Source organism: Schistocerca americana, chromosome 3 (assembly GCF_021461395.2).
Source record: "Schistocerca americana isolate TAMUIC-IGC-003095 chromosome 3, iqSchAmer2.1, whole genome shotgun sequence".
NCBI classification, from domain to species: Eukaryota; Metazoa; Arthropoda; class Insecta; order Orthoptera; family Acrididae; genus Schistocerca; species Schistocerca americana.
In genome coordinates, this window is record NC_060121.1 from 548,956,797 (window position 1) to 548,984,351 (window position 27,555).

The following is a 27,555-nucleotide window of genomic DNA, read 5'->3' on the forward strand; positions in this document are numbered from 1 at the left end:
GTTGCTTTACGTTCACTCAGAATGGATCCTGATATTGTTGTTTTACCTGCGGACAAGGGAAACGCCATCGTTTTGTTGAACCAGCACGATTACATTCAAAAGATGCAGTGTCTACTTTCTGATTCCGCGTATCGCAAGATCGGTGCTGACCCTACTGAGAGTGTTGAGAGAAAGACAAATAACCTCCCGAAGAAAAGTTCTTTGTCACAGGAGACTATCAAGAGTCTTAATTTTTACTGTGCTGTACCACCTAGATTATATGACCTCCCTAAGGTCCATAAAGAGGCTGTCCCGTTGAGGCCTATTGTTTCTAATATTGGTGCTCCGACATATCGTGTAGCTAAACATCTTGCTAGTTTCTTGAGCCCACTAGTAGGTAGGTGTAATCACCACATTAAGAACTCTGCAGATTTCTTAGGTCGATTGCAGGGACTGAGTTTGAATGACTCTGATATTTTAGTCAGTTTTGTTGTGGTTTCTCTTTTCACTCGCGTTCCTCTCTCTGATTCGTTGCAGCTAATTGAGGTTAAGTTTGGTGTCGAGTTAACAAATTTGTTTCGACATGTGCTGACTTCCACTTACTTTTTATTCAATGGTCAGTACCACGAACAGACTGATGGAGTTGCAATGGTCAGCCTGTTGTCACCTATTGTGGCCAATGTCTTCATGGAGGACTTTGAGGAACGTGCATTGGAGTCAGCGACCTTGAAACCTGTGTGTTTTTTCAGATATATAGACGATACTTTTGTTGTTTGGCCTCATGGTAATGAGAATTTAAACCGGTTTTTGGAACATCTTAATTCAATCCACCAGAATATTCAGTTCACTAAGGAGGTGGAGAATAATGGATGCCTTCCCTTCCTTGATGTGTTGGTCAAAAGGAAGACTGATGGTACGTTGGGACATTCTGTTTATAGAAAGCCTACCCACACTGACTTGTATCTGCGGGCTGATAGTTGTCACCATCCAGCTCAGCGTGAAGGAGTACTTCGCACCTTGGTTCACAGGGCCCACGGACCCTGAAAGTTTGGCAGCTGAGCTAACACATCTCGAAGTCACCTTTCGTCAGAATTGTTATAGTGAGAGGCAGATCAAACGTGCGTTGCGCCATCAGCCTTCTGTGCAACGGGTGAGTGACGATAACAACAAAGTGGCACCTAAGTCTACGGCCTTTTTGCCTTACGCAGGAAGCATTGCCAAAAGGATTGGCCGTATTTTGCGGAAATATGATGTGAAATGTGTTTTTCGACCACTTTCTAAGATTAAGGCCCTGTTGGCGTCCGTAATATATGTATTTGGTTTGCGAAGGCTGGGGGTCTATCGTATTCCTTGCAGTTGTGGCATGTCATATATTGGTCAGACAATCAGGACTGTGGAAGACCGGTGTATTGAACATAAGCGTCACACACGCTTAACACAGCCGAGCAAATCCGCTATTCCAGAAAATTGCCTTGACACCGGTCATCCTATGGAATACAACAACACGGAGATTCTGGCTTGCATGTCCAGCTATTGGGATAGTGTTATTAAGGAAGCTGTTGAAATCAAACTATCAAGCAACCTTATTAACAGAGATGGTGGATTTTGTTTAAATGCTGCTTGGAATCCGGCTCTGTCTCTCATCAGAAAACAGAGGGACAGAATTAGTGCTGCCTCACCTGTTGATTGATAGTAACTATCGATATTTCTGATGTTGGTTATATTTGCTTGTGTTGACACTTGTTCTGTGTGTGGTGTCTTCCTTGTTTCTCCTCTGTGTACCGAGGTATTAAATTTCCTTGCACATTTCCTCTTCCTTGCATTTGTGCCTTGAGAATGGCAGGGTGTGCTCCCGTCGAAATATCGGCGGTGTTCGACGACGCCACCCGGCAGCAAACCCGTAAGTTATTTGAACATTCGATTCGCCGGGAAAAGTTAAGGTCTCACAACTTTGCTTCCAATTAAAGTCCAGGTGGCAGCATTATTGTAAAAACCTTTTCTCTATAATAATCAGCATTCTTGTCAAAATATATTTTGTGAAGCTAATTTATTTAGATCATATATTTTGTTCCCGTAGAAATGACGATTCAATATGTTTGCCATTAACGGCCGTGTAGAAAGTTGGAATTGGATATTTTAGCGGGTGAGACGATCGTGAGCCAGTCGTGCGTTATGGTTAAATATTTTCTGTTATTTTACCATGAACCTGCCGTCACTCAAAAGTTCAATTATAATGGTTCAATTATAATGGTTTTAATACGTCAATATTGAAAATTCAAATAACTTACGCGTTCAAATACCACCAAGCAATGACGAGAGATAATATTGCAAATTGGCGCAGTTAAAATCCATAAATGCACTAGTATTAAAATTGAACTAAAGTAGCTGTTTCAATTTGACATTTATTTTCAGTTCCACTGCTTTTGAAGTGTGCCTACTTGACGTGACAATTTCTAAAGATGAATGCTTTACGTAAATTTTCGTTTTTCTTAGTCACAAAATTTAAATGTATATATGAAGGATGAAGCGTTTAATGAAAATTTGTGAATAGGCTAAGATTTGAACCGAGGTCTTCTGCTCAGTAGGCAATAGGAATACCAAGTGTGCTGAGGCGTGAATGGGAATGTGGATTGAGAAGAGGGGCGTTTTAGGATAGTCTGTGCAGTAGCGCAAAACCACTATGCCAGGGTGGTGCATTTCAAATTCTGGCCTTAGCACAAATTTTCATTCAACGCTTCACTCTGAATAGATACATAAAAAATATCTGCGACTTGAAAAGATCGCTGAAACCATAAAGTTTCATTTGTTTAAGGCACCTATGCCTGGTTTTAGGCAGGATCCCCCATTTCGTTCGATGCGGTGGTGCTATTCCAGTACAGTTGGAAAGTCTCTGCAACGCTGTTGGAGTTAAGGGGTAATACGAAGTGGGATAAGGCGTGAATAGGAATTACAAGTGAGGAGGGAGGCGTGTTAGGATAGTCCTTGCTGCTGTGCAGAGACAGTGTGCCAGTATGGCGAAGTGGTTAGCACATCTGCCTAGTGATTGGGAGACTCGGATTCGAATCCCGCCCCTGGTATAAATTTTCATTCTACGCTTCAGTCTGCTGCATACATTATATATATCTGAGACTTGAAAATGTATCTGGCACCATGTAGTTTCATTTGAGCAAACCATTAAGACCAGTTTCAAGGTCAGTATTAAATTTAGGCGAGAGATACGCTGCGATATATCTGTGTCGCTTTGAAGAGTGGTGCAGTATTCAATACAGGTTGCTTGTTCTGCCACAACAAGGTGTAACTTCATCTGGTTGCCCTCCATGTGGTGGGTGCACGCAACGAATGTGGTTATATTGGGTTAGATAGAGCAGCAATCAGTCGTAGAATTAAGTTGCTTTAATATGACGTTTATACTCACAACGCAGATCAGATATCGACCAGTGTAACGTCATTATCAATGCTAAAACCAATACAAGAGTATATATTACAATGTGATTTACAAAAGTTATAAGTCCATCACATCGTTGTCTTTTAATGTTAACATTACATGCCAGTGCGGAATTGTAGCAGTTGTTCGTGCTCAAGTGAATGCTTACACAGTTCAACCATTACTGTCGTAAAATTGTGTGTTGGTTTCACAGAACACATCGGTTTTGCGTATGGCGCCCTCTATGAGCTGCGCCTGAAGTTTACAGTTTTGACGACATTTTTCGTAATATTTATGTTGTATAGTAACTAAGTAGTAACATGAAATTATTATGAGTAAACCTATGTAATATTCTTACTTTTTCTCATGTCTGTAATGTGCTACATGTTTAAAATTACTATAGCACATAACAGTGACAGTTTACGCCTCATGGGCTAAAATTAATTGTAAAACTGATATGGGTACGTAAAGTACGTTATAGGAAGTATTGCATATTTTGTCGTGTTGGGACCTGTCTTAACTTAATTAGTTGTTACTTGACAAAAGGTATAACGTGAACTTTACAAAATGCACTTTGATGGCGCTAGTAGCGCTTGTAAGCATCATTTCAATATGTCGCACTTAGTGGCCGAGAAATAAGAACAATATGATAAAGCGTGATCTTTTGAACACTTATTTTGAAAAATGACCGTTTTACGTATTAATAGTTGCTAATAGTTACCCTCATGAGTTTGTGTGTTATTCTAATGCAATAAGTTATGTAAATATAGTGTTATGAAAGTGCTACTCGTTTAGATCTTATGCAAGTGGTTGCTACATAATGGCGTGAGGTTGGGTGAGGTATGCCCCTTCTGTACCTTTTGTACACGGCGGACATGCCGCCGCCGTCGCCCCCCGTCCACCTCCTCCAGTTTGCCGATGACACTGCCTTCCTCGCCCTTGCCCCCACCCTGCAACGCTCCCAACACCTTCTCCAATCCCATCTTGACCGGTTCACCGCTTGGTGCAACCAATGGTTGCTCAAGGTCAATCCCTCCAAAACCCAGGCGATCATTGTAGGCAAAACCACCCCTTCCTTCCGCCTCCTTGATTTCTATCTCACCGTCTATGGCCGTCCTATCGCCCTCACTCCCACCCTTAAGTACCTTGGCGTCACCCTCGACCGTCGCCTCTCCTGGACCCCCCATCTCCAGACGATCCAAGCCAAGGCACGTTCCCGACTCCGTCTCCTCAAGCTCCTTTCCGGCCGCACGTGGGGTCTGGACCCCTCCACAATCCTCCACACCTATAAATCCCTCATCCGCCCTATCCTTTGTTACGCCCATCCAGCGTGGATCTCCGCCCCCCCCTACCTTCTATAAATCCCTCCAAATCCTTGAACGCCATGCTCTCCGCCTTGCCTATCGCATCCGTCTCCCCTCCCCCACGCGGATCCTGTATGATCTCATCCCCTTCCCCCACCTCCTCCTATTCCTTGAAAGGATACGTATCCTGTACACCTCACGTAAACTTGATCCTCCTCACCCGCTCGTTTCCCCGATCCTCTCCCACCCCCGCCCGCTGCCGCGCCTGTATTCCCACGTCCCACCCGGTCTCCATCTCTCCACCCTCCTTACCCTCTCCCAAGGTGGCTTCCGCCAGCTCCCCCTCCCTGATGATGTCCTCGTCCCCTCCATCTACCCCTCTTATCAACTTTGATCCTCCCCCCCACCTCCTATGTCCTCTCCTTTAGTCACCCTCCCTCCCTCCCTTCCCTTCCCTCCTCTTTCCTTTCCCCCCTCCCTCCTCCCCTCTCCACCGGGCTTCCCTCCCCCTTCCTCCCTCCCCCTCTCTCCTTTGCCCATGGCATCTCTGCTCCCCCCTCTCCCATTCCCCTTCCCATTCCTCCTCCTCCACCTCCTCTCTTGGCAGGTCCCCGGACTCGTACACGCTCAGTGAACATTCGCGCGCCGGGGATCATCGCCGTCAGTGTTTCGTGTGTGTGCCTTCATTTGTGTGTAGTGTTGTTCGCCGTCACGCCCCCACCGTTCACGTGCCGTCGCCATCATCCATGTTCTGTGCATCGTGTCGCCCAGTGTTAGTGATGTTTCTCGTCTAGCGTGAACGGCTACGTGTTTTATCGATTTTTAGTGTCTACATTTTTTGCCCACCGTTTTTACTGTCTACTCTGTGCCACCTTTATGTACTACTTGTTGTAACACTCGAGGCTGAAGAGCGGCGTATTGTGCTGCTGCCAGCCCGCCTTTGTATAAGGTGTTAAAATCACAATAAAGAGAAAAAAAAAAAAAGGTGAGGTATGCCTCCCTCACCATTACCTGTGCCACCATCTATGTCCGCTCCACTGCTCCTCTTCCTTATGACTTCATCTCACACATTGACCACACCTTCTCCACCTATGTGATTGCCGCCGACCTCAACATCCATAGCCGCACTCCTGCTGCCCTTCGGCGGTGGCATCAGTTCCTCTCCACAATCCAGGGTGACCTTGTTCCCATTCCCCAGCACACCCGACCCGAAAGTAACACCACCCCCGATGTTGTCATTGCCTCCACCAACCTCCTTGGGCGTATCACTGTCGCCGTCCTTGACCCCACAGGTAGCGATCACCTCCCTGTCCTTCTCACCATAACATCTGCAAACTGCCCCCCTCCGGCTCCGCAACCTGCACCCCCTCCCAAGGTCGTCCATGACTATCGCCGTGCCAACTGGGATGCCTACCGGGACTCCATCTCCACCCAGGTCGAAAGCCACCCTCTTACCTATCGCCATCCTGGCGACATCATCCGCGCCTCGTCCTTCCTTCATACGGTAATTACTGACGCCGTGGAGGCCCATGTTCCTACTAAAACCATCCACCCACACCGTCCCACTCTCCCTCCGCGGGCTGTCCTCCTCCTCCGTGAATCCCGCCGCCTCTATCGCTCCTTCCTCCGCACTCGTGACAGGGATACACTCCAACGCCACCGGCAAATACAGCGACACGTACGGAACCTTATTACAGCAACGAAACGCCGGGACTGGCGCCAGACCTGCACACGACTCAATGCCACCCTCCCTATCAACTCCTCCAAGTACTGGTCTGCCTTCCATCGTCTTACTGGTTCCCTTTCCGCTCCCCACTACCCCCTTCTCCATAACGATCGCCCCCTTCCAGACAACCTCAGTAAGGCCAACCACTTCGCTTCCCACCTTTCCGAGGTCTTCTCCATCCCCGATGATCCCCACTTTGATACTTCTCTTTTCCCCACCGTCATGGAACGTGCTGCTACCTCAGTCGCTCCACTTGCTCCTAGTCTCCAGTACTTGGGGCAGTTGCCCCCCTCCGACGTCAACACTCCCATCACAGCACAAGACATTAAACTTCTCCTCCAGTCCAAACGCAACACGGCCCCTGGTCACGACTGTGTCACCTACCGTCACCTTCGAGAAAGCCCCTATTCCTTCCTAACTGTCCTCGCCCATCTCTATAATGTCATCCTCTCTACTGGCTTCTACCCTGACCTGTGGAAGACCTCCCGCGTCCTCCTCTTCCTCAAACCCAACAAACCCCCTTCTGCCGCCTCTTCCTATCGTCCCATCTGCCTCACCTCCGTCTTCAGTAAGGTCCTTGAATCCATCCTCTCCCACCGTATCCATCGGCACCTTGCTCAACACCACCTCCTCCCCCTTACCCAGTGTGGCTTCCGACCCTCCTTCTCTGCTGACGACCAACTCCTCAACCTTGTTCACCTTCTGTCCCTCCAGCTCAACTCCCGTCGCTCCGCCATTTTTGTTTCCCTTGACCTCCAAAATGCCTATGACCGTGTATGGCATCCCGGTCTCCTCTTTAAACTCCAAACCTACGCCCTGCCTATCAATTTTGTCCATCTGGTCGCTTCCTTCCTCTCGCACCGTCCTTCCTATGTCACCCTCCACAACACCAACTCCCGTATCTTTTATCCCACGGCTGGCGTCCCCCAGGGTTCTGTCCTCTCCCCTCTCCTTTATCTCTTGTATACAGCTGATATGCCCAAGCCACCCCCACCAGTTCACCTTCTCCAATATGCTGATGACACCGCCTTCCTGGCTCTCTATCCTACCCTTCAACTGTCTCAACGTACCCTCCAAACCCACCTTAACCTGTTCACCACTTGGTGTAACCAGTGGCTCCTCCGTCTCAACCCCTCCAAAACCCAGGCAATCATCATAGGCCGTACCATTCGCTCCTTTCGCCTCCAAGATTTCTACCTCACCCTTTATGGTCGTCCTATCCAACTCACCCCCACCCTGAAATACCTTGGCCTCACCCTTGACCGACACCTCACCTGGACCCCTCATCTCCTGACCATCCAGCAGAAAGCCCATTCCCGCCTCCGCCTGCTGAAACTCCTGTCCGGCCGGACATGGGGATTGCATCCTTCTACCATCCTCCACACCTACAAATCCCTCATCTGTCCTATCCTCTGTTATGCCAGCGTCACCTGGATCTCCGCCCCCACCCGCTTTTACAAGGCTCTCCAAATCCTTGAACGCCGTGCGCTCCGCCTTGCCTTCCGTATCCGCCTTCCTTCCCCCACACGGCTCCTGTATGAACTGATCCCCTTCCCCCACCTCCTCTTGTTCCTCCAACATCTCCGCATCCTTTACATTGTTCGCAGGGTTGATCCCCCCCACCCTCTGGTTTCCTCCTTCCTCTCCACCCCCCGCCCGTTGCCGCGCCTCTATCGCTGTATCCCTCCCTCTCTCCACCTCCACACCCTCCATCTCCTTCATCAGGGCAATTTCCAACGCCTCCCCCTCCCGGATGACGAACTTCCTTCCAACTATAACCCGACCTTGTTCCCCCCCCCCCCCTCCCCAGGGCCCCCTTCTCCTCTTTCCTCCTTCTCCCAGAGCGGATTTTCCTCCATCCCCCCCGCCCCTGAGACCCTGCACCCCATACTTGCCTCTCTCCTTCCCACATCCCTCCCTACCTGGCCCTCTTCCGAGCGCCCCCCATTCCCCTCCCCCATCTCTTCCCCTCCCTCCCTTCTTCAGGTCTCCCTCATCTCCTTGAACCTGGCAGATCCTCTGTATTGATCATCATCAGTGTGCCATGTCAGTGTTGTGTTTAGTGCTGTTTCTCGTGTGCGTCAAGAGGTGTGATTTTAATTGTGTACTGCCTTGAGGTTCGCCGTCAGTGTTGCGTTGTGTGCTATGCCATCCGTCAACACCTTTATGCTCCAGTCATACTGTGCCTTGTGTTCTTTTAATCGTCTCAGTGTGTGGCTTTTTGTGTGTGCTACTTTTAACCAGTTTTTTATCTCCATTTTACGGTCACCCCGTTTTTTGTATATTGCCTTCCATGATGTTCTCCCTTTTTTATATCTATGTTCGCCTTCTTCTCTCCTTTGCTGTTTTTAAATGTCTTCTATTGTTTTGTTCTATGTCTTTCGGCTGAAGAGCAGCGCATATGCTGCTGCCAGCCCGCCCCGATGGGGAATTGAAATACAATAAAGGAAAAAAAAAGAAAAAAGGTGAGGTATATAATGTTAACATTAAAAGACAACGATGTGATGGACTTATAACTTTTGTGAATCACGTTGAAATACATACTCTTGTATTTATTTTAGCATTGATAATGACCTGAGAGAGGTAGAAATCTGTTCCGTGTTGTGACTATAAATGTCATATTAAAGCAACTTAATTCTATTCCCCCTCCCTCTTTTGCTTTTCCTCACCTTCCCCCCTTTTTTTTATCTTCCCCTCATCTGTCCAGTTTCCCCCACGTGCTCTCGGCTGTGGTATGTCATATTTTAGCGCAGTGTTCCAGTGAATGTTCAGTGTTGTTTCATTTTTTCCCGTGTTGCGAACAGAAACCATGCTGCCACTGGGTGTAAATTTTATGTCATTTGCGAACAGAAACAAGACTGTCGCCGTGGTTTCTTTTTTTAAATTGTCTGTCTATTATTTTACCTGTCTGCTTCGTATGTATTTTTATTATCATCATCATCCCTTTGTTCTATGTTTTAAGTTCCACGATTTTGTTTCGCCATGTTACCCTTTAAGTCTTCGATTTTATCGCCTTTTTTATTATATATTATCTTCACCTTTTTAAAACAAAGTATGTAGGCTGAAGAGCGGCATACTAAACTGCTGCCAGCCCGCCCCCTTCGAGGGGGAATCGAAATTAAATAAAGAAAAAAAAACTTAATTCCACGACTGATTGCTGCTCTATTTAACCCAATGTGTAACTTACTTTTTGAGGTCCCACCGTGTTACAGGTTGCCTGTTTTAGGCACCTCTCCCTGTATTGCTCGGAGGTGTTCACTAGGAAACAGATACGTATGCGTTGCCACATAGCAGAGACGATTTGTCCCATCAGAGGTTTTGACAGCCTGCGGTCCAGCACCTGTGATTGGCCGGCCGCTTCCACTTCCGGCGGCTGCGGCCCGCGATCCTCGCCGGCGGCACAGCACACAGGGCACGGCGCGCTGCTGCCGCAGCCTCCGCCCCCTCCGTTTCGCAAGGCGTCGCTTTCCCGCGGGACGCCCGTCGCTGCCCGCCGGCCGCCTATTTAACGCCAGCCGCCGGCCGGCCGCCGCAGTTCGCAGCGCGCGCCCTCACACGCAGACCCACGACCGCCCCCGGGATGCTGCGCCACGCCACCTCCACGGCTGCCGCCGTGGCGCTAATGTTCTTCTGGGTCGTCGCAGTTTCCGACGGTAAGCGAGCGCCTCACTCACTACCGTATGAATAAAGATGCTGCTTCTTGACTCTCACGGAGATGTAGCTTTTTCGCTTACCTCTAGTAAGGGCTTCAGTGGGAGTTCTCTTGTTTGCCATACTCTTTCTACACCATGACAAACTTTTTCGTTGGTTGGTTGATTTGTGGGAGGGGACTAAACAGCGAAGTCATCGGTCCCATCGGCTTAGGGGAGGATGGAAAAGGAAGTCGGCCGTGCCCTTTCAAAGGAACCATCCCGGTGTTTGCCTGAAGCGATTTAGGGAACTCACGGCATACCCAAATCAGGATGGCCGGAAGCGGGTTTGAACCGTCCTCCCCCCGAATGCAAGTCCAGTGTGCTTACCGCTGCGCCACCACGCTTGGAATAAATTTCTTGAATGAAGTCAGTTCGCCACAATGACTCTTACTGTTAGTGCTGAACCACCCTATTTTGACGGCGAGCTGAAAAGTTATGCCTCCGAATTTTTTGTGTCAAAACCCTGACAGTTTTTTAAATAAAACGAACGTTTTTAACATTTTACATCTTCATTCTTCATGTCTAAATATTTATCATCCTAGCGACGAACACATTTCTGCCTACGAGAGACCAGTTTGTTTATACCGTCACTGTAGGATGTTTAACATTATTGGCGGAGCCACAGACTCACCTCAGCTTGCACCGCAACCTCACTGTCCAAGCGAAATCCTCGAAGGTGTTCTTAAGTTTTGGAAATAGATGAATATGACATGGGGCTAACTCGATGATTGTATGGAGCATGATCAGTTACAGTGGAACACAAGGCGTCGGATTGTTGCAGATGTCGCAGCGTTCGTGTGTGGTCTGGCATTGTTATGCTGCAGGAGAGGTTGCTTCATGTGTGGATGAACTCTTCACGTTCGAAACTCAATTACAGTACGTTGTTTATCACACACCGGCATAGTTAAGTTACACATCGATATTTTATACGCTGCAGTTCGGAGTCTTCTGTCCCCAGAGCGTGGCAAATATGTAGACATGAATGCTAAAGACGTAGAATGTTAATAACGTTTGTTTTATTTAAAAAAACCTGAAGAGTTCTGACACAAAAATTCCGAGGCACTACTTTTCAGCACGTCCTCCTATTTTATGTTGTTAACTAGTACGTTGTTTCGGCTGTGTAACCATTCTAAACTATCTGCAAGACGTATGAAGGATAGCAAAATAAAAAAAATTATAAAATTTTTAAATACTTTCTATAAAACATTTTCTATATATTATCTCAATCGCATTTAACATTAAAATTTTTTACAAAGTAATGACCAGTTTCCGTAGCTTAACTACTATCTTCAGATCAGACGTAGTATTATAAATGGAACTAGCAGTGTAAAACACCGTTGTGTCGTAAAAACTTTTATGTTCATCCACGCTATCAGTGACAGCAATTGAAACATAGAGCCTGTGCATCGTTCTAAAAACCTTTTATGCAGTGAAGCGTCTATGCAATTATTCCTTTGAATTAAAGTGCGGCTTACACAGCAAATCTCTATTTGCAGCTACTGATTGTAGCGTAAATAATTACATAAGCGCTTCGATATACACATTTTTGTTCAGCTGCTGTCACAGATAGCGTGGCTGTAGTAATAGATTTTAATCTGGCGGTTCTAAAATGAGATTGTCCTGGTGATGCAACAGTGTTGTACATTGCTACTGTATTTATAACACTACGTGTGACCTGAAGATTGTAGCTACGATACCGAAATTGATAATCAGTTTGTAAAAATGTTTAATGTTAAATACGATTGAGACAACCTATAGCACGAAAACTGCGAAAACATTCGCATGCCAAAATTCTTGTTGAAGAAAGCGGAATGACGACTGAGGCAGCTGGTTCCCCTCTTTTCTCTTAGTCTTTTAAGGAGTTACATATTCTCTCTTTTTTTAGCTCCAGCATGAGCATTTTTCCACTGTTTCCCTTCTTTTTCCTGTTACAACAGGGTGTGCTGCTTGTATGAAACGAATTCTATGAGTCAATACAGTATTCACGATTTATTTACGTACTTCGACCTATTTATATACTTTGACACATATAAACTATAAATATGAGGTCTACACAAAATCGTTTCCTTTATATTTTAGTTCTGCGTTCTTTCCACATAGTTTACACTTCACTGAAAACTCCCAGCTTAAGATTTGTGTCCTACAAGACTAAAAGTTTTACTAGAAATATTTCACTGAATTTGCAGTATTTCCAGTTTTGTATTAGCTTTTTCAGTCGTTTTACTTCTTTTTCAGGCATCTTAAGACCCCTTTTAGTCCATTTTTGTCATTGCATTATTAGGTGTATTTGCGTAGGCATACAGTGCCCATTAAAAGAGACGGCGCGTTACGAAGTTTTATTGGTGAAAAAATGGTGACTAAGGACATAGTTTGCGATGACCCTAGAACCCCTGTCATATGTTCACTACGTCAGCTAAAAATACATTTGTTCCTCGGACCGAGTACCATGTGCAAATTTTACGTGCAGAAGTACGGTTACTTTGAACTTCTGGATCTCGATAACGGATAATGATACAAAAAAAAATTTCAAAGTCCTCCCAGAATATTGTTTTAAGTAGTAAGTAGATATGGTAAAAATTTCGACAATTTGCCGTGAATAGAAATTATAGAAGTGGCTGTCCCCACTACTGGTAATTTTCGTACCCAAAACTCATGGTTTTTCAGATTTTCTAAAATGGGAAAATGGCTATTCTTGTTAAAGTCTAAAGAATGTACAGTTACAGCTTGAGCCATTTGCTCAGTTTAGTTATATAATTATTTGGTTATTTAGATAACTGCGGCCCACGGTATGAAAACGTCTGTTTTCTTCGTAAGTACGGTAACTTTGAGCCTCTGGATCTCTGTAACGGATAACGATATCGAAAACAGTTTAGAAGTTCACCAGGAACATCAGCTTAAGAACAAATGGTAAATATTTCGACAATATCCTACGAATAACAATTATACAAATGGCCATTACCACAATTGGGCCGGCCGGAGTGGCTGAGCGTTTCTAGGCGCTACAGTTTGAAACCGCGTGACCGCTACAGTCACAGGTTCGAATCCTGCCTCGGGCATGGATGTGTGTGATGTCCTTAGGTTAGTTAGGTTTAAGTAGTTCTATGTTCTAGGGGACTGACGACCTCAGAAATTAAGTCCTATAGTGCTCAGGGCCATTTGAACCCACAATTGGTGCTTTTCGTACCCAAACAACATGGTTTTTCGGGGTTTTCTCAGGAACCGCCCATGAGAAAATTGTGCTGTTAAAAGCCGCCGAAGGTCCATCCTAGACCACACCCACTGCAAAAGAACACCCGATTTGCTTATTTTCGTTTGATGGAGGAGGTGTTATGTTTAAATTTTGATCCTATGCAGTAGGATAGCTACAATATGCCAATTCTTCCGATACGTAGAGAAACGGTCGCCACGCCAAGGGCTGTTCTAAGCACTTGACCACTGTGATCAATAGGACCAGAGATATGCCTCCCTGAAAAATCACGTTATCTCGTGCGGCTTTTTGGAATATACAAGTACCGTGCACTGTTGTGCTCAGACCGATACAGCGTGAGCTGGAGCGTACGTAGTGTACCTAAACATTCTTTCTCTTCCTCAATTACTTTAGTAAAAAGGCTTGAGAATTTTTGACTCCCACGAGACGTTCGTCACAAACTATCTTGACTATGATTCTGCTGTCGTTGAAGCTATACTTTTTCATAGAAAGATTTCAAAAGCGGTGAGCCACGAGGGAATTACGTTGCCTACAAGAATGTATAGTACGAGCATATTCCCAGCCACTTTCCATCCAGCGCCAACATTCTTTGATGACACCCTAATTATAGGCTCATCTCTCTTAGTTAACTAACCTTTTTCTTTTCCTTTTGTTCTATCAATAGTGAGTAACTTCTGCCTGGCACTCCACTGACAACGACGAAGAAGCCTAGAGAGATTCAGGCTTCCAGAGCTTGATAAGGACCAGAGAAATATTACACGCTCCAATCACATCGAAGGGACCACAGCCTATGTTCGACGCTAATGTGCAATAACCAGTTACAGATGGCAGGTGGCAGCACAAGCAGTGGCAGATATAAGAAGCATGTCGGGGGTCGCGGAAAACAGTGCAGTCGATGTCATAATGCGGAAACCGACCGATTTATCTGACATCCAAAAGGGAATGATCACTGGCTTTCCAAGGGTGGAAGCGTTTCCGAAACGGCTAAGTTTGTAAACAGTTCGCGTGCCGCCGTGGTTAAAGCATGCATGGCAAAATGGCGCTATCGAAAATCGGAGCCGAGGCAACAGCGGTGCACTAATGGCCATAGATGACATTGATGAACGACAGCTGCGGAGTTGTGTACCAACGAATGGACGTGCAAATGTTGAGCAACTGACCGCCCAGATGAACCAAGGACTACCAACTACTACATGCAGTTTGTTTTTTCTCAGCACGTTGGCATCTACCATTAGGACAGTCCAACAGGTCCAACAGGTCACACAGCTCGCAGTGCACATCCGTGCCTCGAAGAGATTCAGGATCAGTTTGCAGTACTCCCTGGTCACCAAACTCCACAGTTTCAATCCAGTCAAGAATCTGTTGGACCGCTTCGATCGGACTGTTCGTTCCATGGACCTTCAACGGAAAAACTTAGTAAAGATGGCCACAGCACTGGAGACGGCATGTCACCGCATCCCTGTCGGCAGTCCGCAGCTCGTGGTCGTGCGGTAGCGTTCTCGCTTCCCGCGCCCGGGTTCCCGGGTTCGATTCCCGGCGGGGTCAGGGATTTTCTCTGCCTCGTGATGACTGGGTGTTGTGTGCTGTCCTTAGGTTAGTTCGGTTTAAGTAGTTCTAAGTTCTAGGGGACTGATGACCATAGATGTTAAGTCCCATAGTGCTCAGAGCCATTTGAACCACCCAACCTGTCGGCACCTTCCAGAACCTCACTGATTCTCTATCTGCACGGGTCTCAGCGGTCCGCCCTTCAAAAGGTTATTATTGAGGAAATTTAGAAATCTGTGGTAAGTTCCTATGGGACCAAACTGCTGAGGTCATCGGTCCCAAGATTATCGAGGCTTTTAACAGGTGGTCACACTAGTGTGACTGAACAGGTTGGAACCCACGGCTGGATCAGATCGCTGCCCCATCTGCTGAGTAGGTCCGCCCCATTTCAAATTTAATGAAGTAAGGAAAACCCCACTCTCTAAAATTAATCTTCTTGTAACCATTTTACAATATTTTAGTGGGACATCAGTTAGTTACGCCGATAGCTTTGTACAAGACGATTCTCTCAAATGCTCCTCATTTTCTTCAAGACATGCGTTCCTAATGAATGTTCAAAAAAGACAAAATGTTCAAATGTGTGTGAACTCTTATGGGACTTAACTGCTAAGGTCATCAGTCCCTAAGCTTACACACTACTTAACCTAAATCATCCTAAGGACAAACACATACACCCATGCCCGAGGGAGGACTCGAACCTCCTAATCAATGTTACGTATACAATGCGTATCTGTAACCAGTCCTGAAGACAGTGGAGCAGACGGAACTTGATTTGTAGGAACTATTATTTGTGATTACTATTACTAGGAACTATTATTTGTGATTACTTCACATAGGACGAATATGTTAAACGGTACAAAACGCTTCAGAGCTTAGTAGGTGTTCAGATGTTCCTACAAACACATGGGAGAAAAACTCGACGCTGTAGATTACCAAATCGCGAGGGAATCCATGGATGTATGCAAACTGATGGAGCAAGCATGGATAAATTTATTCCCCTTTGCATTCCATTTCTATGCCATTCAGGAGACCTGTTATGTGCAATTGAGAGAATATATGGACGGATAGGGCAAAAAGAAACACAATTTATCAAAAACACGGTGCTTATTATCGCTCTTCTCTTGAGAGTCTCGATAGACAGAGTTCTTAGAATGGAGCAGTGCACACTGAATTTTCTGTTCTCTGCCAGCCGGATTGCAGGGCTTGTGATGCTAAGATTCCGGCATGCGAAAGTTTAAGCGTATGCGTAGTAGATCTTCTAGAAGTGTGTCCATAGGATGAATGTTACATGTTTTTTTCAAAATTTATGTGTAGTTTCTGGTATCCTTCCTTATCTATTTGAAAGTAAGTTTTAGTCTCCTTTCCATTATTCGCTTTCTCCACAATTGTCATTATCTGACATATTAACTCAGATTTGTTCCCTGTGTGGTCATTTGGTGATATTTTTGCGGCATAATTAACATTCTACTTGTGTGTAACAGTTTGTATACGTGAAAGAGAGGTATTAGCAAGGTGACAGAACATTGCTCAGCGAGCAAGTGTGAATCAAGAGAAAAGTTGTAGAATATGTTTTATGTTAACATTTAGCGTTTTAACTGACTCAGTTGAGAAACTTCATGCTTAATCTACACCATTAGCTCACAGGCGCTAAAGGCTTCTTAGTTAAATGTCCAAACACAAAACCACCGTCACCATTTCAAATGTGCCAAAAATCCAGTAACGCTAGAAACTGAGTCTTTAATAATCTGAGGCAAGTGCAAGGAAGTAAAGTCGTTGTCAGTTTGGATGCTGCTTTTAATATTGCTGTCTTTCACTGCTCGTAGTCAGTGCCTGTGTCATACTTGCGAACAAATTTGACCAGACAGCAGTTGGATATTAGCGTTGAATACCAAGCACAGAACGACTAGCCAGTCCTTCACACATACCTATAGACAGAGGTTGAAGCCGTGTTAAGTACCAATAAAAATATAGGAAAACCTGAAGATTTCGATGAGTAACCTAGAAATATTACGCCAGAGAAAAAACTTAAAGAAATGTGTCTTTCTTTAATTACTCACTTGTTTGCACTATTGTAACTATTTATGAAAGATACATCTCTTGCGGCAATTCAGACCATGGGGTAGTGACTGCAAACAGCGGAACTACTTCGAATCTTCTGCCATAAATGTCGCTCTCGGTACCTGTAATGCCTAACAACGTTTTGCCAAGTTTAGCTAACTCGAATCGCTGTCACTTCGCCAATAGCTCTACGTATTCAGCTATATTCATTCAAAAAATATTAAACAACAACAACTACTACTCAAAATTAGACTTTTTTGTATTAATACAGAGTATAAATAAACTAACCATACACTAAAGTCATTGAGACTTGATGAGCATTCACCCGTATTAACCTGTGTTGAAAGATACTATCATAAATCGAGAAACTAATGAAGGATAATTAGGAAGAAAAGAGTTTTATGTTACAACTTGTTGATAGGACGCGTCGTGATGCATAAAGTAGTATCTAATTTGGTAATGGAAAGAAATACCGTGAAAAAAATCGTAGAGAGATCAAGGCCTGATTACAGTAAACAGAGTCAAGAGGACACAGGTTGCGTTAGTAATGAAATGAAGAATGAAGTGCTGCATCAAATCAGTCTTTCCAGTCTTCGAGTTGAAGATCACAGTGGCAACACAGTGGCACAACTTTGGTAATCAGATTCGGTGTACTTTATTTTTCTCCAGTTTCTCCTGTTATTTCAGTTTATCATTACTTGCACTATCGTAATTACTCGCACTGTACCAGGTCTTTTTTTAAGGAAGTAATCATCTGCAAACCTTTTTCGTTCTTCTACATCTCGGTAAGTCAAAGCTTTCTCGTGGAACCGTAAGGAACATAGTTCCAGCACCTCGAAGTTAACCACTTTACACACCTGGTTTAATTTTTTTTCCAAACAAGACGGTAGCAAGACGTATTTCTTACTGTCTCATCTTAATGCAGTTATTAATGTTCTTGTCAATTAAATGCAAATCATAGTTCAGTGCGCTTAGTAAGTTTATTGCTTTCGATTTGGAATGAATATTCTCTGCGGAGTAACATAAATCAAATCTTTAGAGATGCACTGAGGCATTTTTTTTCATTACTTTAGAGGTGCTTACAGACTTCCTAAAACTATGAAATACAAACGCCGGAAGCGTTATATAACGGATTTCTCCCAGAAAGCGCCTTGTTTGCACAACGTGCCGAACAGAACACGACTGTGAATTGAGATAAGATCTGGAGGCATCGCGTGGAAGCAGCGTTCGCGTCGCCAGGAACCCCGAAGTTCTTAATGAGTTTACGTGCGTGTGGGTCCTTGAGAGACAGCGGCGCTGTAACGACTGGCCGATACCATCCTCCGCGCGGCCGCCTTCCGGCTCCAGAACGTCAGCTGTTGGCAGCCACATTCCTCAACCTCAGCGCTCCTGATGCGTGCAGAACCTCAGGTCTGACAATGGTCTGGTTCTATCCTTTCTTGATGGCGCTTTCTTGTATAAAATATTCAGACTGATTTCATTATGCGTATTATACTCACCCTTTTCTCTAGTATTTATCAAGTTCGCCCTCTTTCCCTGGAAACCGACCCTGGACGTTACCCGCCATGGTTTTTATATCTGATATTATTAATTAAAAGCTAACGGATATTATGTATCATGAATAAGACATCGTTTGCAACTCATCTGACTTGAGTGAAATGGAATATGCGTGAAATTAAAAGAATGATGAAAATAAATTTAAATACAGACACATCCATCGTTGTATAAGCAACGATTGTGCATGAATTGGACAAGTAGCAGTCAGTCAATAAGACAAATATTAGCATAAGAGTCTGCCATAAACTCACGAACAGATTGGTCCAAAATGGAGGGATAATACGATGGAAACGTAAAATAACAGACCTTAGAATATTTTGTACAAGTTAACCGTAGCTCGTGGTTTTAAATATGTCATCGAGGATTTGCGTCCTTCCTATGGGGCAGTGATTCCAAGAGAATACCGATATATGGCATACACAAATCGTTACATAATCTTGGATCGTTGAAGAGAATCACAACATCTAGCACACAACAAAGGGAAATTTCAAAAATTTCAAGATAAAGTAAATGGTGTTTAGCTTTGTCACAACCAGAATAATTCACTTTCGGTTAATAGAGTGTTTCGGACAATATTCTAGTAGATTCCATCAGAAATACTATTTCATTTTCGGGAAAACGGCTATATAATGCACAGTTACCTGCCAAATTACGTACATGAAGGAATTTCTACAAAATCTGAATACCGTCGGCTTTTAAAATTTTAGTTTCCAGTGGATTTTCATTCGACAGTGTCGTCGCTTCTTCAAACAGTTTGCTGTTTTAGTCGTAAGACTATTATGTAAAAAGATACTTGATACATCTGTAAAAGTTTATATACCAACAAAATTTCCAAACTGTTACTGCCAATTTGAAACCAAGAAACAGATCAGCGGCCAACCAAACGATGTTATACAGGGGATGGACGAAAATTTGGAAACACGAAAAACAGAACACATTACCACGGACTATTCGGTGTAAGAAAACCGTTGGGATTGAATATAGCTTCCAGTCGTTTCGGACTAGATAAATATAGGTCCTATAGGGATGTCAAAGGATCTTGTACCATTCTTACTGTAAAATAGAGGCGAGTTTAGGTGACGATGGTGGAGGTGAATAGCGATCACGTCCTCTTCTTTCCACAGTAGACCACAAATACTCAATAATATTGAGATGGGGTGACTTTGATGGCAGGGGGAGATGCGACAGTTCATCGTTATGCTCACGAAACCAGTCCTAGGTCATACGAGCTGTGTGCGTAGCGTCTCTGTGGTCTTGGAACACAGCGTCACCAATGGGGGACAAATGTTGTACCACGTGGTGGACCTGACCAGCTAAAATAGTCACATAATCCTTTGCAGTAATTGCGACCTTTCAGAGTAAACATGGGACCCATAGGATATCACCAAATGGCTGTCCCAGTCATCACAAAACCGCCGGCAAGTTTCACTCTTGGCAACAAGCAATCCGCACTCTAGGCTTTGGACAGCACAAGCAGGATACAAACTCAGCCAGAAGTTAGAAAATGTATGAAATATGTCTCGTCCGACCAAATGCCTTTTTCCCACTGCTCTGTAGCCCAGGTCTTGTGGCTTCGACACCACGTTTTCCTATTGCAGGCATTGGCATCAAAGATGAGTGGTTTTGGAATCCCAGCGCGCCCTGCAGTTCCTTGCTTATGGAGCTCCCTTCGTGTTGTTTTGGTGCTGGTTCGAGAGTGCGACAGTCAGTTCTGCAGTGACTTCTGCCGCTGAAGTCTTCTTATTTTTCATCACAATCCTGTTCAATGACTTCCGTCAAATTCACTCAAAACAAACTTTCGTCCATGTTATGACTTAGCAAGGGAAGCTTTGCTGCTTTCGTTATATGTGGAATAAATCTTCGATAAGTTGCCTCTTGAAACGCCAGACATTTCGCCTATCTTGGTTACGGAAGCACCAAACATGCGAGCACCAACAATTTTTACACGTTCGAATTCACTTAGCTCCGACATAACGCACTCACATCTACACGGAACGCAGATTTGACCACAACTGACACTTGTAACGTATTGAGGAAATCCGTTCGTGGTCAAATAAAACAGTGCAACCTGCAGATTTGACTAGCTTCTACATTTATGATCAAGTATGCATTTCTTGCGTGTTTTCATCTATTTCTCCAATATCTGTAAGTGGTGGTGACGATACATTTTTTGTAACCCCTCCGAAGCTTTAAACAATTGTGTGAATCATAAAATTATACTACGGAAACTAAACCAATATAGCACTGAAGGCATTCACCTTGCATGGAAGGAATCGTATCAGTAGAAAACAGTGAACCAAATTCATAAATGATAACACAGGAATAAGGCTAAATTCCGCGTGTGGTAACATTAAATCTGGAGGTCCACAGGGCTCGGTGCTGTAGATACGCCTCTTCGTTACCCACATAAATAATTTACCAAAGACTTTGCAAGTTTCAAAAACTGTGATATTTACTAATAACATTAATATACTGATAAAATTCCCAAATACTATATTAAATGCGACCAGTTTTACAACTTCGTCATTTGAAATAATTCAACACTTCACCATACAAAAGCTCACGTTATTCAGTTCCAAACAAAACAACAGGTACCAGAATGAGGCGTCTAGGTGGATAATAAGCTTAGGTGGAACCAGGCATATGGATAATTTAATCTAAAAGCCCAGTCCTACCTACTATTTGTTCACAACGCTCTGAATCTGAGCTCCCTAGCTCTGCATCGGCATAAATCAATAGAAGTCGGTCGACTTTGTCCCACTGATGTTTTGTGTCAAGCCGCTGCCAACTGTGGCGATCGTACAATAAAGTATCCCAGTGTACCAGTTTTTTTTTTTTTTTTTGGGTCATCAGTCTACTGACTGGTTTGATGCGGCCCGCCACGAATTCCTTTCCTGTGCTAACCTCTTCATCTCAGAGTAGCATTTGCAACCTACGTCCTCAATTATTTGCTTGACGTATTCCAATCTCCGTCTTCCTCTACAGTTTTTGCCCTCTACAACTCCCTCTAGTACCATGGAAGTCATTCCCTCACGTCTTAGCAGATGTCCTATCATCCTGTCCCTTCTCCTTATCAGTGTTTTCCACATATTCCTTTCCTCTCCGATTCTGCGTAGAACCTCCTCATTCCTTACCTTATCAGTCCACCTAATTTTCAACATTCGTCTATAGCACCACATCTCAAATGCTTCGATTCTCTTCTGTTCCGGTTTTCCCACAGTCCATGTTTCACTACCATACAGTGCTGTACTCCAGACGTACATCCTCAGAAATTTCTTCCTCAAATTAAGGCCGGTATTTGATATTAGTAGACTTCTCTTGGCCAGAAATGCCTTTTTTGCCATAGCCATTAGGAAATGAATGTCATGACGTCCGGAACCAAACCAGTAAGCACATGTGTAGTGGCATGACGGTATCGCGGCTTGTGCCCCCCCCCCTCCACCCCCCCACCCCACCCCCGCCGCACTGCCTCGTCCTCCTAGGCTACCAGGTGGGCGGAGCTTGCATCGTCCGATCCCTGCACTCTCCCCGTCCTAAGAATCCGTTCAGGACGCTGTCAACATACTCAGTTTTTCACTTGGTAATATTTCTCATTGTGTCGACTTGCAGATGGAATCGCTAGCATACTTGGCAAACTTTTATTCAAAACTGCCCTATGACATAATCTTCTGGGGCAGATCAGTTAAGGTCAAAAAATTATTTATGGTGTAGATCTGTGCTTACACGTACGTCCCAATACACACGCTCCATAACGCGACTTGCTTTTACTCTGCTGGTCCTACAAACCGCAGTCGGTTTTTGATCTCCTGAAGTAACCTCCTAGTCAACGTTCTGTCCTTGGCATCGTCTTCCCTTCCTCAATGTATATGAAGAAACTTGACCGCTAGTCTCCCCATCTTATTTTTGTTCTACCCATAGGTTTCGTCCTTTGCGTCTTGATCCCTCCTCACGTCCATAGACGTGACTGGCCCATCTTAGCCTCCTCATCTTGGCTTCCGCAACAAGATTTGGTTCATTATATGTTTCTTTGAGCTCCCTGTTCTTTCTTCTTCGCCATTCTCCTCCCTTAAAAATAGGTCCAAAGATCTTCCACAGGATTTTATTTTCAAAAGCGATTGTCTTTCTCTCTGTATGCTTATCTATTCTCCATAATTCTGCCCTGTATAGCAATACTGAGATGATTTTAGCTTCACATGTCCTCCTCCTCTTGAAAAATATTTGGATGACGGAAATTCGTTGAATGAATATGACGCTCTGGATGCCGCTTTGATCTTTGTTTCTATTTCTTGTTTACCATGATTTCTGTTATTACTGCTCTCAGATATTTAAACTCTTCTGCTTCTCGAAACACGTCAATCTGCATGGATTCCAGTGTTTTGTCTTGTACCTTATATCCAAGCGCATGAATTTTTTTGTCGTCATTTACCTCTAATCCAACTTCCTCCGCTTCCTTGCAAGTATTTTCAGGTCATCTAGATTTTCAGTAGTTAATGTTACATCACCTGCAAAGGGCGGTACAATCGTTTTTATTTCGATGTTAATTCCTTCTTCTGCTTCGCTTGCTGCATCCAGTGCTTCTTTTATTATTATGTTGGAGTTGTGATAATCCATCCTCTTGCGTGAGTCACATTTCTATGCCAAAAGTCATGGAATATTCTCCATCAATTTCACTATCCCTTTCGAGGCTTCCAGGATAATATTCCTTGTTATTCCAAACTTCAACACTATTAGGTTTGCACTACCATGGTCGCTCTTAAAATCATGACACAATCGCCATGAATTTGTTGTATTCCCAATATTTTGACATGGCTTCTTTCAGTGCAAATATATGATATGTGGTGGTTCGATTCTTTATAAAACACGCTTGTCCTCATGCTATTTGTAGTTAAAAATAAGACTGAATTTTGGATGTACTGTGCAGTTCAGAACAATAACAGAAGCAAAAATAAATGTTATATATCTCATGTAGATTTCACAGCAGAGTATTTTATTCTGGTGCAAAAGGCTGTAACAGATCGCCAGAATAGTTAAGAACACAGAAAAATTTCGTATACTATTTTTTAAAAATATTTTTCCAGCTGAACATACTGTCTTCAACCACAAAAAAGTATCCCTGAGTTGTTAAGCAGACACTGGCCCGAGACAGATTTTATCCCTGCCGTATAAGCCACCAAAGTATAGTAATTGCGATGTCAGCTTGAAATGACAACTGCAATCAACAGATGTGCATTCGACCAGTTAGTTGAGAGCAGGCAGTGTTACGTCATGGACGTGCGGCCGTAGTGTGTCAGCGTTGTTATGTCACAAATCACAATAAAGCACCGAACTGAACATCTCTAAATCAAATGTCCTAGAGGTTCTTCGGATTACTTTGAAGAAGAGAACAGTGTGTGCAAAGTTTGTACCGCATACCTGGATCCCGACCAAACACAACGCATGGACGTCTGTCGCGACTTGATTGAAATGCAAGACGCAGACAATTCCTTTTTGAGTTTTCAATACGAGTCTAACACAATACGACAAAGTGTAGAGTTTCACATGTGTGTGAGTTGAACGACATTCTAAAGGAGAACTTTCCTGGGACAGACTACCTGAAGCATTAAAACACCATCTTAACATTTCTCTATTTTCTTATTAATCCCGTCTCTAAATTATTTGAATTGACTGGGTATGCATCAGACCGTATACGGGAGGTTCAAGGAATATTTTCCATCCTGTAACGAAATACATGTTTACTCGTTTACCGAAAATCAATTTACAGAAAAGCTTACATGCCGTTATAAACGAAGAACATCCTCGATCTCATTCTCTTTCTTTCTCCCCCCCCCCCCCCCCCCCCGTCTCTCTCCCTCTCCCTCGTGTGTGTGTGTGTGTGTGTGTGTGTGTTTGTGTGTGTGTGAATTTATGGGTATGTTTGGCATAAAAATACCACTGAGTCGGTATTTTCCATGGAGACACCTTAATCCTTTCCGTTTTTCTCATAACTGTTGCATCTGCGTCAACGCCCTTGCCGCAGCGGTAAAACCGGTTCCAATCAGATTATCCAAGTTGAGCACTGTCGGACTTGGCAGCACCTGGATGGCTAATCGTCCGGGACTGCCGAGAGCTTTTGTAATAGGGATGCATTCAGCCCTTGTGAGGCCAATAGAGGAGCTACTGGATTGAGAAGTAGCAGTTACGGTCACGAAGACCGACAACGGTCGGGAGAGCAGTGCGCAGATCTCACGCCCTTCGGTATCCGCAGCCACTTACACCTCTCGGCAGAGCTTGAAACTGCGGCCAGTCAGTACCGTTGGCCCTTCCGAGGCCTGTCCGGACAAAGTTTGAGTTACGTACGTCCTGCTATACGTGTAATTGATTCTTATGTTGACCACCTAAAACATAGCGATCAAGTGTTCAATAGAGTGTTGTGGCACAATACAGCAGTGATGCTATGTGACATTGATTCGAGAAGTTCTTGGTAGGTTTCCGCAAATTTGTGGCTCCAGACGTCTATGCACAGGTCATGCAGTTACCATTGATAGCGTTCCAGATGATTTCCGTCAAGTTAACATAAGCCGAGTTTGGTGGCCAAGGCATCACTATGACGCTCCTCGCACCACTGCAACACGATTCTGGCCTTGTCATATGGGCAGTTACCCCGCTGGAAGATGTCGTTACCGTCGGGGAAGGCATCAAGCATGAAGCGAAGCAGCTAGTACGCAATAATGTCCATCTAGTCCTTCGATTACGATGCCTCGTCCCATGGAAGTCTAGGTCAATGTCTACCACAGCATAACACGCTTCCACCGGTTTGCGTTCGTAGTGTGGCGCATATCCCGAGCAGCTATCTCCTGTACGACTGCGTATCTGGTAGGACCATCAACGTAGTATAACAAGCAACGTGATTGATCGAATCAGGCGACACGTTTCCATTCATCCCCGATTAAGTCTCGATGATCCTGTGCCACTCCAGTCGTAATCGACGATGTCTTTGGGTCAATACGGGAACGCGTAGGGGTCGTCATGTTCAACAATATGCTTCGAAAACGTAGGAAATCACTTTTACCTGTGCTCTATCGTCAGATCTATTGTATATCGCTGCCTATCCTCTTTTAAAGAGTGAGCAGATCTCCGAACTCCACGTTCTGTTGACGAGACGTGGACTTAATGCATCTAGTTGCTGACTTCATCATCCTTCATCGATTTTCCATAGATGCTCACTACAGTATCACTCGACAGCTGTTCAGCTACGCAGTTTTCAAGATGCTCGTTTTGAGGCGACGTGCCATAGCAAGGTGCACCTTGTCGAAGTCAACCATGTCAGAGGATTCTCCATTTGTGGCCAGTATCGTCGATAGAATAATTCCACATTCGTCTCTGCTGAGCTTATATAAACCTGTATACTTTACTATGTCATGTGGTCGCTACGCCACTATGTGGCGTTCGATCTTGCGCTGGGCTGGGGTTATAGAATACTGACTCACCAGTGTAAAATATATCTAATTTAATGTTGTCCAAATAATCGAAACCAAAACATCACTTTCTTATTTTCAGTAGTGCAAAATTTTTGTGGATCACAGCATTCATTAATTAACGCGATAATGAATAAAATATAGGCTTAATTATATGGCAGTAAGCAAAACACGGGTCCGTCCTCCGGAGATGGTCATTTGGTGACACATTTTATTCAACTTAATGGCTGCTAGCAGCCAGACTACTAGCGGATGTGACGCTCGCAACTATTATTTCGCTCGTGCAACGTTCTACTATGTATATGAAGCAAATCACTCAGACTGCGTTCCATTTGACTCGTTACAATTTACTTTCCTGCCCGTCAGTACTGCAGACATTTATGAATAACAGGATGCATTGGCACGAGAATGTGAGTTATAAAATGCAGTTTTAATAACACGAGACTAAACAAAATACTACATTAAGTCGTTGTACCCCGTGTATGTAGAATAAGTGGATAGTTTCCATTGGAGGAAATCTAAAAGAAAATTTCATTTTGTACGAAGGGCTTGGAGTCGATGAAGTAATGTCAGTACCAGTTAATGAGAATGGTGATCAGCTTATTAACTGGAAACACTACCGTTTTACATAACTGAACGCACATGTTAAAGCAGGAGTCGACCGTGCTACCTGCGCCTCATAAATCAACAACACTACCACTAGACTTCGGCGGTCTGCAGGGTTACTAGAGAGATGGTTATGCCAGGAGGTGAAATTGTTAAGATTTAGTTTGAGAATTCGTTGGGATAAATGTAAGGTCGGATGGACTGCAAGGAAAGCCGGATTCGTCAGCATACTGGACTAGCCATACAGGGATAGGTCTCGGGACGTCGGCTGTGCGTAGGAAATAAAACAATTTCTTTTGTTGATTTATGGTTCAAATGGCTCTGAGCACTATGGGACTTAACATCTGAGGTCATCAGTACCCTAGAACTTAGAACTACTTAAATCTAACCAACCTAAGGGCATCACACACATCCATGCCCGAGGCAGGATTCGAACCTGCGACCATAGCGGTCGCACGGTTCCAGACTAAAGCGCCTAGAAACGATCGCCACGTTGGCCGGCTGTTGATTTATTTTTGGCTTTGAGCAGCAAAGACCATACAGCCTACAGTAGTTATAAAAGTACCATGTTAACATAATTGAATTTTCAACACTTGAGCAAACAAAAGAGTTCGGCATACAAACGTAAGTTCTTAACATAAAGTAAAAACAATAAAAGACGAAGACCATACATCCAGCAGTAGTTACAACAGTACCATGTTAACATCAGCGCCATTTTCACAAAAGAATAATAGTAAGAGTTCGAAGTACAAAGACAAGTTCGTAATATAAATTAAAGAAACAAAATTACTACCCAGGTTTCGAACCGGGCCGGTTCCCGTAGAGGAATGACATCCACAGTAGTTCATAAAGCTGGAAACGCCGTGATTTACAAAAGTAAGTTCTCAATGCAAAGTAGAAACACAAAGAGACGTCCCAGGTTTCGAATCTGGATGATTCCATGGGAGTACAAGATCCACACAACTAATAGGTCAAAGCTGGATGCCGGCGTCTTTTCAATAG

General features: G+C 44.2%; 1 protein-coding gene across 1 annotated transcript in view; it reads left to right on the top strand.

Annotated features, from left to right (window-relative positions):
• The first annotated feature begins 9,985 nt into the window (after positions 1–9,985).
• The window catches only part of LOC124606663 (protein yellow-like), a 118,555-nt gene continuing 100,985 nt past the window's right edge, over positions 9,986–27,555 (top strand). Inside the window, exon 1 of the mRNA XM_047138674.1 lies at positions 9,986–10,086. Within this exon, the coding sequence (XP_046994630.1) occupies positions 10,014–10,086 (73 nt within the window). The 5' untranslated portion in view covers positions 9,986–10,013. The remainder of the gene's footprint in view (positions 10,087–27,555) is intronic.